We start from the raw sequence: 15,311 nt of genomic DNA on the forward strand, positions 1-15,311 counted from the left end.
TGCTTTTTTCAACACAGCCTGAACCCTATTAGGCAAGCTACCTTTTCATTTCTTGAAGTTGTCTTCAGGAATAGTTCTCCAGGCTCCATCAAGGTCACTCCAAAACTCTTTCACTTATATGTTGCCTGCATTCTGTTCCTTTCTCTGTCAAGATAATCCCACTCTTCTCCAGTTGTGTTGAGTGTTTAATAGTAAGCACTGTTCAATAATAATAGAATAAAATTAACTACCTTTTTAGTCATTCACAGCTGGACTTTTGAAATACATGTAAACATGTTAGTCCAGGCAAAATCAAACACAATTGAGCTACTTATCACTTAACACATCCAGATATTGCAGTTAGGGATTGAATCATTCCTCCATATGAGGCCTATTCCAAACTACATGTCAACTCGCTTTCGCTTAAAGCCTTTCCAGACGGTGACTCTGTTCTAATAAAAAACGGATTTTATATATCAGCAGCGTCATCTGACAGAATCCCCATTCAAATAACTTTAAGATTCCTGTGCAGTGAATGCAGCTGTACTTACAGTGATCTCCCACAGAGAAAGCTATAAGCACCAGACTGCTTTTGAATGTTGGTTTTTTGCACAATCCACTGTTCACTTGGCCAAGTCAAGCTATACATACAGCACATTATAGCTCAAATTGTCCATTTAAGTGGACCTCTTTCTTCCAGTATACATGTACCATTGTGTATTTTTCTATTCAGGCATGCTTTTACTTCATTGGCAGTTTATTATGGGGGGGGCAATGTCATGCTGAAAAACGAAGCCATTGCCAATCACATTTTTACGAAATAGCATTTGATGCAGCAGGACTTTCTCCACTGTGTTTGACAGAGTTTGACAGCTGCTGACACTCACTGTTGCACCTCTCTCCTGACCTCCTCCTCAAATACCAATGATAAGTCGAACCAAAAATTTAAAATATGGATTCACCACTCCACGAGACCTGTCGCCATTGGGTAATTTGGCGAAACTTAGCTTTTTCTGTTTCCCTTCATTGAGAATTGCTTCCAGCAAATCTTCTATGGAGATCGTTTCTGACGAGGCTTTTTCAAACAATGCCAATGTCAGGGATTCAACTGAAGGCCCAGATTCATCTTTCAGGACATGTGTCTGGTTTATGTTTGATTTTTTTTTTTTTTTTTTCATTTCTTGAAAACACTGGAACAAGAAAACCAAGTCTCCAACATATCCTAAAGCAAAAAGGTATTCTTGGGAAAGAAAACTCATTTCAAAATAAGAACCAATAAGAAAATACCTTCTACCTTGGGTATTTTTCATCCAGATGGTTAGAGGAAATGGTTACAATCCTGGAAAAACCTTCAGAACAGCTGCTTAACAGTTTTTTTTCTCAAGGTGTTTCCAGGCTCCTTACAATCTCCTCTAATCATCTAGATGAAGTTATTCTTCAGAAGTCTGACACTACCCATATATTTATATTGCCATTTTGTTTGTATAAATGCCTCAATACGGTGACAATTAACCAGGGCAATGGGAAACCCTAACCTAACAAACCCTGATCCTATGAGTGTCTGAGCACTTCATACATTTCTGGAGTTTGTCTTTTACATTTTGCAGTCAATAACCACATTAATATGATCTAATATGATCTACTATTATCAATATGACCTACTAAAACTAATATAATTAAACATCACCACCATCCACCGCAGTAATTATTATAAATCATGTAAGTTATTAAGTACGGAAGCTTATTGCATTCACTTGATAAAATTTTTTTTTGGTTTGTTTTACTGAGTAATTATTTGTGTTTTTCTGAGTAATTTATTTTTTTGTCTGTTTTTCAGAATAATTATTTCTGTTTTTCTGACTAATTTATTTTTTTTCTGTTTTTTGGAATAATTATTTCTGTTTTTCTGAGTAATTTATTTTTTGTCTGTTTTTTGGAATAATTATTTCTGTTTTTCAGAGTAATTTATTTTTGGCTGTTTTTTGGAATAATTATTTCTGTTTTTCTGAGTAATTTTTTTTCTTCTGTTTTTCGTGGTAATTTGTTTCCCCCTGTTTTTCGGAGTAATTTTTTTTTTTTAAATATCGCGATACTTCCAACTCCCGCGAGAACATCCAACCTGTAACAGACTCCCGTTCTCCCGTGGACCATGTCGTGAACTTATGGGGACTCCTGCCCGCGCATACCTTCCTTCAACTCTCTACCGTACCGTGTCAATTAAGGTAAGGTATGTAATTAGTTACACACAGAGTTAGTTATGTTTACTATCCGTCTAATGTAAGCCTATCGCGTTAGGTTATGCTAATAGTAGCCTATACGCCAACACTATAGAGACGTAACATGAGAATAGTAACATTTAATCGTAACAGTTGCTTAACAGGGGGCACGTAAGCATGCAAACAAACAGAACGTTGCCAGTATACTAGTCACTATATATTGACACCATTGATGCACCATGACGAGTGTTTTGAGTTTCTGGGGTTGCTGTGGTTTGCTTATGGGCTCCCTCTCCTTTGCTATTTCCTTTGTAGGCTATTTAACATATGCATGCATATTATTTGTACAGGCCTGTGAATAAAATGATTTAAAATGTAAAACGTTTTTGCATCTGCTTACTGACTATTTTATTGACTATTTGAGTAGTAGTAATAATAATAACTATTATACTAATACTAAAAGCCCACTCTGAGATGCCGAGTTTAGTCTTCTGTACTATTAGAGTAATATTATTGTTTATGAATAACCAGGGAAGGCTTTCATCACAAAATGACACTGGTCATTTGAGTAAGCACATTAAAATGCTTAATGACAGGTCGACTTTCAAATGACTATACAGATAGAGTATTGAACAAGACATGAAACATCCATTTTAAACAAAATTATTTTAAGCTTTCATATAATTCGACAATATCATGACACAATTGGTCTTGACAGTTTTAAATGTGTGAATTGTTGATGCAAATATTTATATAGATCCTGCCTTTTTACTACATTTTTTGCAGTGCCAGCAATGGCTTCATCCTCAAGCCCCGGCCTCCCTCATGATGATGGTCTGTGGATATTTCTCCGCAACAGAGGTGTTCCTGAGGAGAGTATTCAGAAAATGCAACGGGATCATGTAAGTCACAGAAAATTTGTTCCTGCAGGGCTATATTCATTTTTAAAATGATTTCCCCAACTATATGTTTATATTTCACTGAACTTCAAATGATTTTAAATGTACTTATATATTTTAGACCATCACATGTGGTTCCAGAGGTTCAAATATTTGCATTTGTCAAGCATCCCTTCCAACAATGCAGCCTGCATTGAGAGACATCACTGTTACACAAATATACAAATAAATATACAAACTATTCACTGCTTTATATTTTGCTTTGATATGATATGTTTTAAAATGCTGTTATTTGAGATTTTCAGTGTCAAATATAAGTCAAGTATTCTGTGCCATCAAAGTAAGACTTGATTCTTAACATTTTTTGCCAGTATGGTAATGTGCAACCAATTAATAAAATTGGACAACTCAGATGCAATGTTTACATCTTGATATTATAGATGATGTACATGGTATAAGAACAGTTAGAACAACACTTTCAATATATATCATGCTAAACTAATACATTGTAACATTTATAGTATTTAATTATTTGTGTCATAATATGATAGTAAGTATATGGAATAGAAAGGATAATTAATCCCATCTGACTGCATTTGAAAACTTATGCATGACTTTAAACTAAAACAATAGGTGAACAGGATTAAGTACCCTTTCAAGTTACTGTTGATATATCATTAACATAGCAGAAAGAATAAATGTCTAGTGTTTATATCAGCACACTACATTATTGCCAGCTTCACCGTCTCATACTGTCCATTGTGTTATCATCTGCATTAGGCATTTATAATTGGTTGTCCTGGAATTTAGCACAGAAGTAAATAGTCTTGGAGATAATGTAGTTTAAGCTGTGTCATGTCTAATGTATACTTTTTGTTTTTATTGCAGATTGACAGCTCGATAATTGGAGAAATAGATGATGCAACCATGGCCTCTTACATTCCAGCCTATGGTGACAGGATTGCCACAAGGCGTTTCTGTATGGAAAAACAGAGAAGAGGTGGAGATGATACCACAAGACTGTCCTTATTCAAAAAACTTTAAAAAAAAATGGGCACAATGAGCAACAAAGAAGTTCAAGGTTTTGATGGGGAGAATACAGTGCATCCAACAAACATACGTCTAAAAAGTAATAAGAGAGCCTGGAAGACAACCAGAAAAATAAAACTAGCGTGGATACATGACAGCAGACAAGTCAGAAAACGCAGTGGTGGAGGAACCAGAGTTCTTGACATGAACAAGAATGCCACGAAAACTGAGATTCTGTCACAAGCTAAGAAACTATTTTTCCCTAATGAAAAGTCAACAATGGGAAAGTGGGAAGAGTTCAGTCATGATATAGTTGACTTTCAGGAAGCACAACTTGATGAGGATGTTAGTGTGGGAGACTACTACGAGAAACACAAATTGGGTTTGTTAAGATTTTATTTGTTCACAAAGACCCTGACCAGTGCAGATGACCCAGAGGAAGGAGCTGACATACAGACAGATGAGCAACATGAAAACACAGCAGAATCTGGACAAGAGACGCACACAATGGAAGGGGAACAGCTGACACAGAAAAGACATAACAGTGAAAATCAAATGCACACAGTCGAAGATGATGAGCTAAGCACTGCCACAATGTCAGCTGTTGTCTCTACTGCAGCTGTTCAGATTATTGATCTTACATCTTTGTGTAATACATCAGAGGTCATTTTTGGTCCTTTGACAGGTGGGCCGTTTTTAGGTGATCTTGATGATACACTCATACATGAGCCAATCCTTGCAATAGAAGATGAACAAATAAACACCCCCACCTACACCTCAACTCCTATTGATACTGAGACAGCTTCTGCTAGACCACCAAGTCCTGCCAATGAACTTTTGCATGTGACTGTGAGACTTCACAGAGTGACTCTCTTAGATGAACTGATTGCCCAATTCAAGGATGAAGCAATGATGACTTACTCTGTGAAATACAGCTTCATTGATGAAATGGGGGCAGATGCTGATGGTGTATCCAGGGATGTTTACGCTGCCTTCTGGACAGAATTCCTAGACTGTGCAGCAGAAGGTGCAGATGTGAGGGTGCCATCACTCTCCCCAAAATGGCAAGAGGAGGAATGGAAGTCTGTTGGCAGGATATTGGCCAAGGGACTGAAGGACCATGGGTATTTTCCATTTCGGCTGGCTCAAGCCTTTACTGCAGCTGTCACATTTGGTGAACACTCTGTTTCACCTGATTTACTCTTTGACTCCCTGATGTTGTATCTTAGTCAGTCTGAGCGTGATCTCTTGTCCACTGCTTTGCAAGAGGCTGTTGTCGGCGATGATGAGGAAGAGCTCCTTGATCTTATGGATCGCATGGGAGTAAGAACAGTACCAACACAAGATAACTTGAGAGCTGTCCTTGTCCAGGTCGCCCACAAGCAAATGATCCAGCATCCAGCAATTAAAGAGGTTGCAGGACCAATACTCAGGAAGTTTTTCCCCAGTGTACAGGATATGAAGAAGCTGTATGAGGACATTAAACCAACAACACGAAAGGTGATAAAGATGATAACAGCTTCTCCAGCTACTTCAGCAGAGAACCAAAGTTTGCAATTTTTACATCAGTACATAAGGGGATTGGATGAAATAGGTTCCGGAAGCTGATGAGATTTCTGACTGGGTCTGATGTCATCTGTGTAAAAGAAATTCAAGTCACATTCACCTCTTTGGAAGGGCTGGCGCGGCGGCCAGTTGCCCATACTTGTGGCCCAACTGTGGAGCTGCCATCAACTTACAACAGCTATCCTGAGCTTCGAGCTGAAATGGAGGCTATACTGTCCAGCAACATTTATGCAATGGACATTGCATAAGAGCGGCTAAGTGACTTATGAACACATACACATTTTTCTCTTCTCCATCAGTGGCAGCGATGTAGGTTTAGACTGTGTGAATGTGGGATAGATAATGTAAGGAGAAAATGTGATTAGCTCAGGTGCTGTGTGATTAGTGCAAAATTATTTTTATTACAGTTCATGATGTTGGTTTTATTATATCAAGGAACAATAACTTACACAGACTTACTGAGACATTTTTTGTTATGAGAGCTTCTATAAAGAGAATATGTGACTACCTCAGGGGCTGAATTTACTTTGATTTAAGACACTTTTGTTATCAGTCAAGGATGAAAATGTTTGAACATTAGATATACTTTTGTTATGTTTTCACTGTTAAATCATAATAGAATTTCAACCTCTACCTCATGTCAGATGTTAATACTGACAGTGTTTGTGAATCTACTTGTAGCAAGTTGAGGTGTGTTTTTTTACACTTGTTTTGTACAACTGTCTTCATACAGATTGTGTCTTGGGTCATGTAGTTCAGGAGTCCTGCTCTGTGAGACCACAATCTTAAAATTGGACATGTTCCTTTTGTTATGGGGTGCTTGTATTGTGAAATGTTGAAGTTAACAACTGTTTGTAAACTCAAGGAAAGATGCATGCCCTAATAAAAGATAATCATATGCTTCATTTGCTGAAAGTTTAATGACAACTGCATTTCAACATAAATTTATAGAGTGACATTTCATTCAAATACATAAGAATAGTTAATCTGTTTATTTGTTTGAGAGATGACATGATAATCCCCAACTAATTTTAGATACATACATATTCACCAAATTTTGTTACATGTAATTGTTTGGCTGCAAATGACATACAGTAAATTAATGAGAGAAACAGAAATGTGCAATGTATGGTCCATAAGAATTTCTACCCTCATGTGAAGGCTTAGATTCAGTCATTTGATCCAGTAGGTCCAGCAGGATGTGATCATTAAATTTGAGCTCTTATGTAAACACGTAAGAACATGTAAAGCTCAATGGCTTCCTCTGGAGAGGTGGATGGATGAAGACTGTTTTCTGCCATGGCAAGGCAGCAAATATCAAACACTGCATCATCACAGGGATACGGTCCTCTCTGAAGGCATTCCTCTCTGCAGGCGTCTATCTTTTGCTGGGATACCTCTTTCAGGTACTCTCTGGCACCAAAAAGTTGAGGTAGGGTGTACATCATCACTGGGCGCCCACCTGGAGACACAGCATTCCTGCATGGGCGAATCCTGTGAGTGTTCCAGAGGTGAACAACCTCCTGCAGTTCTCTCTAAATATAAGTAAATAAAAATAGACAGTAAGAAAATCAGTTCACACATTTGCTATACCAACTGCAGTAAATATTATATTGCATTAAACTAGCCAGTAATGTAATTCAAATCAGCTCCAACTTAAACATCTGCAGTTGTAGTAAACTGTCTCATGCAATTATCTTTTTTTTCATACTTTGAATATATACTGCTGATAATACTGTCCTTTGTTTTGAATGTAACCTACATGGAGTGAGCACTTCACTTAATATCAGTAGGCCTATGATATTAGTACCACACTAAAATAACCCACTACACGGGGCAGTACTACTGCTTTTGGAGAAGTAAAACATCTGAATTCTTGAACCACTAATCAGGTGTCACAAGAAACAACATAAATGTATTCCAGTTCTTACCTCTATTATTTCAAGACATGTGAACTGAATGAGACTTTTGTCCAGAAAGTCACCAGAAAAGGAGTCTGAGTCTTTTAGATCTTGGAACAGGTTCATCCAGAACTGTGCGTGTTGCCGCCTTAAAAAGCCCCACCAGTTCTCTATTCTTTGGTTGTGATTGCTCGATCCATACAGATAACATCTGTGCGAAAAGTTGTCCAGATGATCGTGCCTCAAGAACATCTGCATTTGTTCAACGTAACAGTTCTCGGTTCCGAGGTCCGAACGAATTCGGGCAGCAGTTCCATTCCTTGATGACACCTCATCAATGAAGTAGTGCGCGATTATCTTGGGATCACTGTTTGTAGAGTAAGCATGCAGCCAAATCACCATTCGTGAAAATCCATCTATTGCGCCATTGATGCAGATCCCGTACGGTTTGAGTTTATCATAGGAGTCTACATGCCACAAAAAGTTTGGGCCTGGATTCTGGTACATACGCCTCCGAAGGCGATTCCGGCGCCTCAGCTCCACACCATGCGGATCCAATATTTTCAGCAGTCTCCTGATCGTCTCTTGAGTCACCACGTAGCCAGCCTGAATGCATTTCAAATGCATCATCCTGTATCCATGGAGCATACTGTATCTGTCCAACTGATCCTGGAGAAAAACTGCTATGTCTAGCAGATCTGAATGGGCTTTCCTTCTGAACAGCCGCAAAGTACTCAGGTGCCTGCGTAGAGTCGACAAACTAATGATAATACCATCTATATGACTTAAAGACAGGACTATCTCCCAGTGTCTTAAACCCAGATCAAAGTAAAACTTGATTAAACTGAACAAGTCGGTCATGTTTGTAACCATGAAGTCGAGCTCTCAATGAATGAATGGATCTTCAAATGCTCTGTAAACTCAGGAAAAAAATTAGTCCGAAAAACAGAAAAAAAAAAATTATTCAGAAAATCAGGAAAAAATTTACTCAGAAAAACAGAAAAAGAAAATTACTCAGAAAAACAGAAAAAATTATTCCAAAAAACAGACAAAAAAAATTACCCCGAAAAACAGGGGGAAAAAAATTACCACGAAAAACAGAAGAAAAAAAATTACTCTGAAAAACAGAAATAATTATTCCAAAAAACAGCCAAAAATAAATTACTCTGAAAAACAGAAATAATTATTCCAAAAAACAGACAAAAAATAAATTACTCAGAAAAACAGAAATAATTATTCCAAAAAACAGAAAAAAAATTAATTAGTCAGAAAAACAGAAATAATTATTCTGAAAAACAGACAAAAAAAGAAATTACTCAGAAAAACACAAATAATTACTCAGTAAAACAAACCAAAAAAAAAATGTATCAAGTAAATGCAATAAGCTTCCGTAATTAAGAACCCACCTCGTTAACAAAAGCTGAGTATTAGAATAATCTCTGTGAAATATATATATAAAAAAAATACTTTTTTTGTAGGGCTGATTCACTTAGGTGTGTGGATGGCGGGTCATAAAGTAGATAGGTGACATCGTCATTTCTCCATTTGCAGCATGAAAAGTTGAACAAACAAATATATGGTGGTCTCCCTACTTGCGCATCCCACCTCAGTGGTTGCCTGGTGGTTTGATGCGAGCTTAAAGCAAAGCCGCAGAGACATGAAAGCTAACAAAGGATCACCCTCTGTGCGTGTTTCATCTTCGGAGAGCAGCGCGTGGATTTGGTTCCAGCCCACAGGAGGAGCGGGAGCCCCCTCAGGCTCGCGCGGATTGGCTCAGACACGACAAACTCCATTTTGGAAAACAGCTGTTTTAAGACACAACCTTTTCCCGTTGTTGGCCGACGGTACCTTGAGAAGTACGGGCAGGCTTCTGACACCGCTTTACCTACCAGAGGTCCATTCTTTGACTCCCACCTAACCCGCTTCAGCTTCGGTCCAGTTCGGCGTGCTGCAGTTCTGTCCGGCTGCCAGGAAACTTAACTGGAGATCCATGGTGTTAAATTTCTATTGTAACAAGTGGATAAGAGGAGGCGAACCGACCAAGGTTAGTGGTGCTCTTTTTGTGGTCGATGTTACGGACATTTAGGCTGCTGGAATAGATATTTTTGGGGGGGTGGGTTTAAGCTGATAAAATGGTCGGGCAGTTTCCGTTTGAAGTGACCAGCCGCAGGGAGCTGCAGAGTCACGAAGCGGGTGCTTACACTTGGTTTTAGAAAAAGGCATTTTCCCAGTCGGCCCAGCGTTTAAACACAAGACAAGACACATTTCTTCGCTAACCACTTGGCAAACATTGCATGTACGTGGCTTGAATGAACGCCTGCTTCTCGTTGGTTTCAGATCTGGATGATATTTAGATTACTTTTCTGCGGAGTGTGTCAGACATTCACTTGTATGCGCCGCTTTATCCGCTTATGTGCGTTGGATGTGTTCAGTTGAAAGGGCTGGCATGCCTGGCCCTCCCACATCTTAGCTGCTGCAGTCAGTGCAGCTAATGACTGCCTGGGCTGCTCTCTCCTCACTCCAGCTACGCTTATTCTTCTCCATCAGTGCCCCCCTCCCCCTCCCCTCTCCCCTCTCCCCTAAACAAAAATCAACTTGGCTTCTTTAGTATTTCAGAACTCACTGAAATAGCATGAGAGTGATGAGTGGTGGCAGCAGTTGGATGCAGAGATGTCTCTGCTGAATGAATCAGAAAACATGCCAGGCCTTCCATGGTGCATGGACAGTGTTCTATCTTAAAGGATAAGACCGGTTTTTTGACATTGGGCCCTTGATTTCACATTATAACATGATGTTCTACTCACCCCTGCTTGTTGTTGGTCATTTGGAGCTGTTCAGAAGATATTCGAGAGGCGTCTGGCTGCTCTCTTGAGATATTCGGCCATGAAACGGTTTCCTATGGGCAAGTTTATACAGGCACAAACTATGCTGTTTATAATTTATTAATTACTGTACACTAGCACTGATAACGTGGAGGTGCGTCGCTTACTTAAAAAAATCCGGGTTACTAATTTTGAATTTTAGCCGAATGAATAAATAGGCAGCAGGTCTGTGGGCTGTCTGTGGTAGTAGCACGACGATGACGTCAGTAACACCCACTTTACGACAAAAATTCAAAATTACAGTAACCCGGATTTTTTTAAGTAAGCGACGCACCTCCACGTTATCAGTGCTAGTGTAGAGTAATTAATAAATTATAAACAGCATATTTTGTGCCTGTATAAACTTGCCCATAGGAAACCGTTTCATGGCCGAATATCTCAAGAGAGCAGGCAGACGCCTCTCGAATATCTTCGGAACAGCTCCAAATGACCAACAACAAGCAGGGGTGAGTAGAACATCATGTTATAATGTGAAATCAAGGGCCCAATGTCAAAAAACCGGTCTTATCCTTTAATACGACCAAGCCCTCGTGACACAGTTGAAATAATACAGTTTTGCACTGTTGTCAAACGGGAAGGCGAACAGTCTGTCAGAGAGGGAGAAGTTGAAGTAAACTGAAAGAGTGGAAATATGTGCTGTTGTAACCGTATAATGAAAAAAGCTAAAGCTATTAATTGTAGGCACATGATGATGATGTAAATAACCCAGCTCCAACATACTAGGAGGAGGTATTGCATCCTAATATGAGGGAACAAGAGAAGATTAAACAGCAAACGCCTACCTAAACATCCCATTTCCCAAACTGCACAAACTTTATTCCTCCCCGCACTTCTCTCCTCACGTCTTAGTTCCTCCCTGCAGAGATGTGAGCAGAGGAGTCGAGGACACACTCAAGGAGACGGGAGTTTAGGTGACGGGCATTCAGCAGCACGAGACGTCCTCGTTTCAGAGCATCGTTTCAAACTCCTGTCAGTTGAACAAAACACAGCTATGTCACCGCTCCTTTAGCTGCAGCCTTTCGCTTTTTAACATTGCGTCTGTCACATGAGCGTTAAATGTGTTTGTATCAAATCAAATTTATTTTTTAGCACATTTCATGTACAAACAATTCAAAGTGCTTTACATAAAATAAAATAAAAACAAAGTGGATATTTGTTTCTGGTCACAGTGGAGGATTAAGAAGCATTTGTGGCTCCGACTCCTCTCTCCTCGACCTTCTCTTCTACAGGTCATTTTTTTTAGAATGGAGAGTTATCATCAAATTGTTTGGCTGTGATACATTTCTAGGTCACGGCAGGAGGAGTGAGGAGACGAGGTGGCTGAAATTAGGCAAAAAAAAATTAGCCTACAGTCACAAGCTTGTGTTACACTGGATATTATCCAGTTGGAGGAGATGGTAAATGAGGGAGGGGGTGCTCCGCCCACACCTTAAGAAATTTACCACAGCGTCGTGGGAGCTTATTGGATTTGTAAGAAGTGGAAGGTTCAACATTTACCTCACTGGGACAATGCTCCTAATCTGGTCAGCCACATTTTCAGCCATCATCCTGTGGATTACATGAGAGATGAGAGAGTGAGTTGTGCTTCGCTATCCTATAAACGGGAGTGTCACATTGAGGTCTTATGACGTTTTTCCATTATAGGTTACAATTGGACTCGTCACGGTTCGTTCATGCTTAGTTTTCAGAATTCCCTCACTCCGGGTTCGATCTGCCATTTATCATCGCAGTGTGTGTGAGTCACAGTCGAGACACACAACTTTGCTCTGTGTGTTTTCTTACATTCCACTGATTTTAACAGAAGCTTTTATCGAAAGCGACTTCCAAGTGAAGAGCATGTATGAGTAGGGAGTAGTTTGGGACAGGCTTATAGTTCCGAAGGGTTTCAATATGTTTTGGGAGAGACCACAACGACTAAGCGCCTATAAACATGCTCATGTATTTATTAGTCATGAACACAACATGCAATCCGTGTGCACAGATGAGATAAACAAATGAGATGTGATTTATGCGGTAAACTGACTTTCAAAGGCCTTCGTGGGGAAGGAAAGTGTGTTGCTGTGTGCCGGCCGCTGCAGAGAGTTGTTTACGCCTACATGTGATGAGTCTGTCTGACCAATCGGCTCGCTGCAGGGTTTCCCGTCACCATGGAGTATCAGCCATGTCATGGAAAAGCCCCATTAGTTGTGTTGTTAAAGTCAAAATTTGGTGGTGTTGGATTGGAGCTTTTTTCTGTCGTCTGATTACATGTTAGGTCTAGGGCTGGGCAACGATTTAAAATTTTTAATCTAATTAAGCACATGATTTCCCTGATTAATCCCATTTGTATGCAAAATCCAAAAATGAATTCAAAAGTAGTGTATAGCTTTTAGCATTTGGTTTTATTTTAAATGTGCTGCCATATGAATGAAAGTGCCATAACATTTGATGTGCAAACACACTTTTAACATCAGCATCTTTCTGTAGTTTTTATGTAGAAGCCTCGCTCCACTGTCTGTTTCCTTGAATGACTTGCTGGTATCAGTTGTGTGTTTTGCCTTTAAGTAATATTCTAGACTGGAACTACTACGGTGAGAAGACAATTCAACTTGGCAGTGTTTACAGATGACTTTGGTTCTGTCGCCATCTGGAAGAACTTTAAAATGAAAATGGCCGAGTAAAGGTTCTGTACCCCTCTCCATGTTTGGTGGATCCGCAGATTACTTTCTTTTCCGGTTCCGCAGCAGGCCCTTCACGTCCCCCTCTCTCTGCCCCCTGCTTTCTGTCTCTCTGAACTTTCCTATCCATTAAAGGCACAAAAGCCCCCCCTCCCCCAAATTATTTTTTTAAAATTTAAAATTAAAAAAAAAAAAACCTGTGTTAATGCGCAATAAAATAATTATCGGCATTAAATACAACGCGTTAACACGATAATAACGAGTCAACTCGCCCAGCCCTAGTTAGGTGGCACCAAAAAAAGCGAGAGGGAGCCGGGGATTAAGTCGGTTCTGTGTGAAACAATGAGCAAGATGAGAAAAGTTGACATTGGTAGTTCACATCAAAATGAGGAAGAAAGTGGCCCACTTCATGGCAGGGTAGTTGAGAACATTTACTCCAACATGTGTATGCTATTGTTCCCTGATGATTAGGCCTCTCCATCTTCTGTTTGTAGTTCACTTGTTCAGTATTATTCTCCTTTATATACTGCAGTAGAGTTATACTTGATACCTCTCCACACTCATGTTTTGAGTGTAATTAATTTGCTAAACAATAAAACAAAATGTGCAATTATTGTAGTTTAACTAAAGATTCTATAGATCTTGTTGTTGTGAATTTATTTGCCCGTGATGATTGCAATTGTTGTGAAAGCCCTAATGTGATGTGCACATATTTGGCATTTTAAGGCTCACGTTAAGTGTTGCCGGTCAGTGTTATTTTGTAATTATTTGCAATTTTTTATTTATTTATTTTTTTTTGAAGGGCAGGGAAACTGTTTCTAGGTCCATGATAAAAAAAGAAATACACCATAAAGAAGCAAAAATTTTGTGGATTAACATTCTAAAGCATGAAGATATCGAATTTACTATCGCATAAGACCAAGAACAGCAAATAAAAATATTTTTCCTATGTGCACCGTTGATATGTACAACACACTCATACTGTGAATATCCCTCCAATGCAGACCATATACAATTAATTATAAAATGAACAGCTTTAACAATTTAATGACAAATGCAATGACAAACCTATTAGACCAGGGGGACACAGTGAGCAGACACACGGGCACAAGCTCTCCCTCAGCAACTGCAACGGGTCAGAAAATATGCAAATGAGGTCCAACTCGGACCAAACAAATAAAAACAACATTTTTATAACGATTAAAACACACCAAAACATTAACGACAACCTTACGCTACATTTACAGGACGTTTTCAACTAAACAAACAACTTTTAAACACACAAGCTTAATTTAATGACAGCGAGCATCCCAACACATCTTACCATCACACACACTTCCCAAGTTCTGGGCAGAAAGGTGCGGTGACGCTGTATGTGCGTCATACACTGTGCATCGTAAATTAAGACCCCCCCCCCCCCGCTGCAACAAGTAAGCCAGAACTATGTACGATATCAATAAATCAAACAAAAATAAAGAATAAAACAGAAAAACAGACACTATCACATAGTTTTGAGAATGTTCACCTTGCTAATAACAAAATAGACATTTAAATTCTAATCAAAATATTGGCACAGCTAGACTGAAAAGCGTATTTATTCTTCAGCATGTTTTGCAGTGTCATTCTTGGGCAAAATGAGTATATTTACTGGACAATGTTGTCTCCCTTTATGCACAAAGATCACATAACAGGGGATTAGGCCACCTGATGAATTTAAGATTAAATTCTGCACAGTCTGTTCTATTTGATGTCAGATGTGGCTTTCTTTGGAGCAGCTCTTTGTACCAGCTTACCAAACATGGCCTGTTATCTGTCAAAAATGGTCAATGGGGGGCTGGAGAGCAGCCAGAACAGACCCTTCTACTACAGAGGAACACGTGCCCTGCCGACCTTGGACAGAACCCTGCAGAGCCTTCTCTCCCGGGCTTCCATCACACTCGCCAGCTCAAAAGGAGGAAGACGGAAGAAACAAGCTGACCATTTCCCAACAAGATTACACATGCTGATGATTTGGCAGCTATGAAGGCTTATCCTTGGGGCCCTTTGTGCATTATGCATCTTCTAATCTGTGACGCCGGTTTTTCAGAAGGCGGTTAGATCGTGAGTAATCGGGTCATATCAGGACAGTTATGATTATCTGCAGTGATGCATGACCAGCACTCTTACCAACTATTCTCTTCTT

At 39.4% G+C, this 15,311-nt stretch overlaps 2 protein-coding genes across 3 annotated transcripts in view; both read left to right on the forward strand.

Annotated features, from left to right (window-relative positions):
- Positions 1 to 2,092: 2,092 nt before the first annotated feature.
- On the forward strand, positions 2,093 to 6,585 carry LOC142390396 (uncharacterized). 2 transcript variants are annotated; one of them, XM_075475816.1, is made up of 3 exons: positions 2,093 to 2,206; positions 2,982 to 3,097; positions 3,983 to 6,585. In XM_075475816.1, exon 3 carries the CDS (start codon positions 4,145 to 4,147, stop codon positions 5,729 to 5,731), a length of 1,587 nt encoding a protein of 528 aa, XP_075331931.1. In that variant the 5' UTR covers positions 2,093 to 2,206; positions 2,982 to 3,097; positions 3,983 to 4,144; the 3' UTR covers positions 5,732 to 6,585. The 2 variants fall into 2 exon arrangements, with proteins under 2 accessions (XP_075331931.1, XP_075331930.1); XM_075475815.1 differs by having other exon boundaries at positions 2,093 to 2,201.
- Positions 6,586 to 9,378: 2,793 nt separating this feature from the next.
- Positions 9,379 to 15,311, forward strand: part of pkig (protein kinase (cAMP-dependent, catalytic) inhibitor gamma) — a 32,341-nt gene continuing 26,408 nt past the window's right edge. The window contains exon 1 of the mRNA XM_075475336.1: positions 9,379 to 9,634. The gene's annotated coding sequence lies outside the window, so the exon portion shown is untranslated. The remainder of the gene's footprint in view (positions 9,635 to 15,311) is intronic.

Source organism: Odontesthes bonariensis, chromosome 10 (assembly GCF_027942865.1).
Source record: "Odontesthes bonariensis isolate fOdoBon6 chromosome 10, fOdoBon6.hap1, whole genome shotgun sequence".
NCBI lineage: Eukaryota > Metazoa > Chordata > Actinopteri > Atheriniformes > Atherinopsidae > Odontesthes > Odontesthes bonariensis.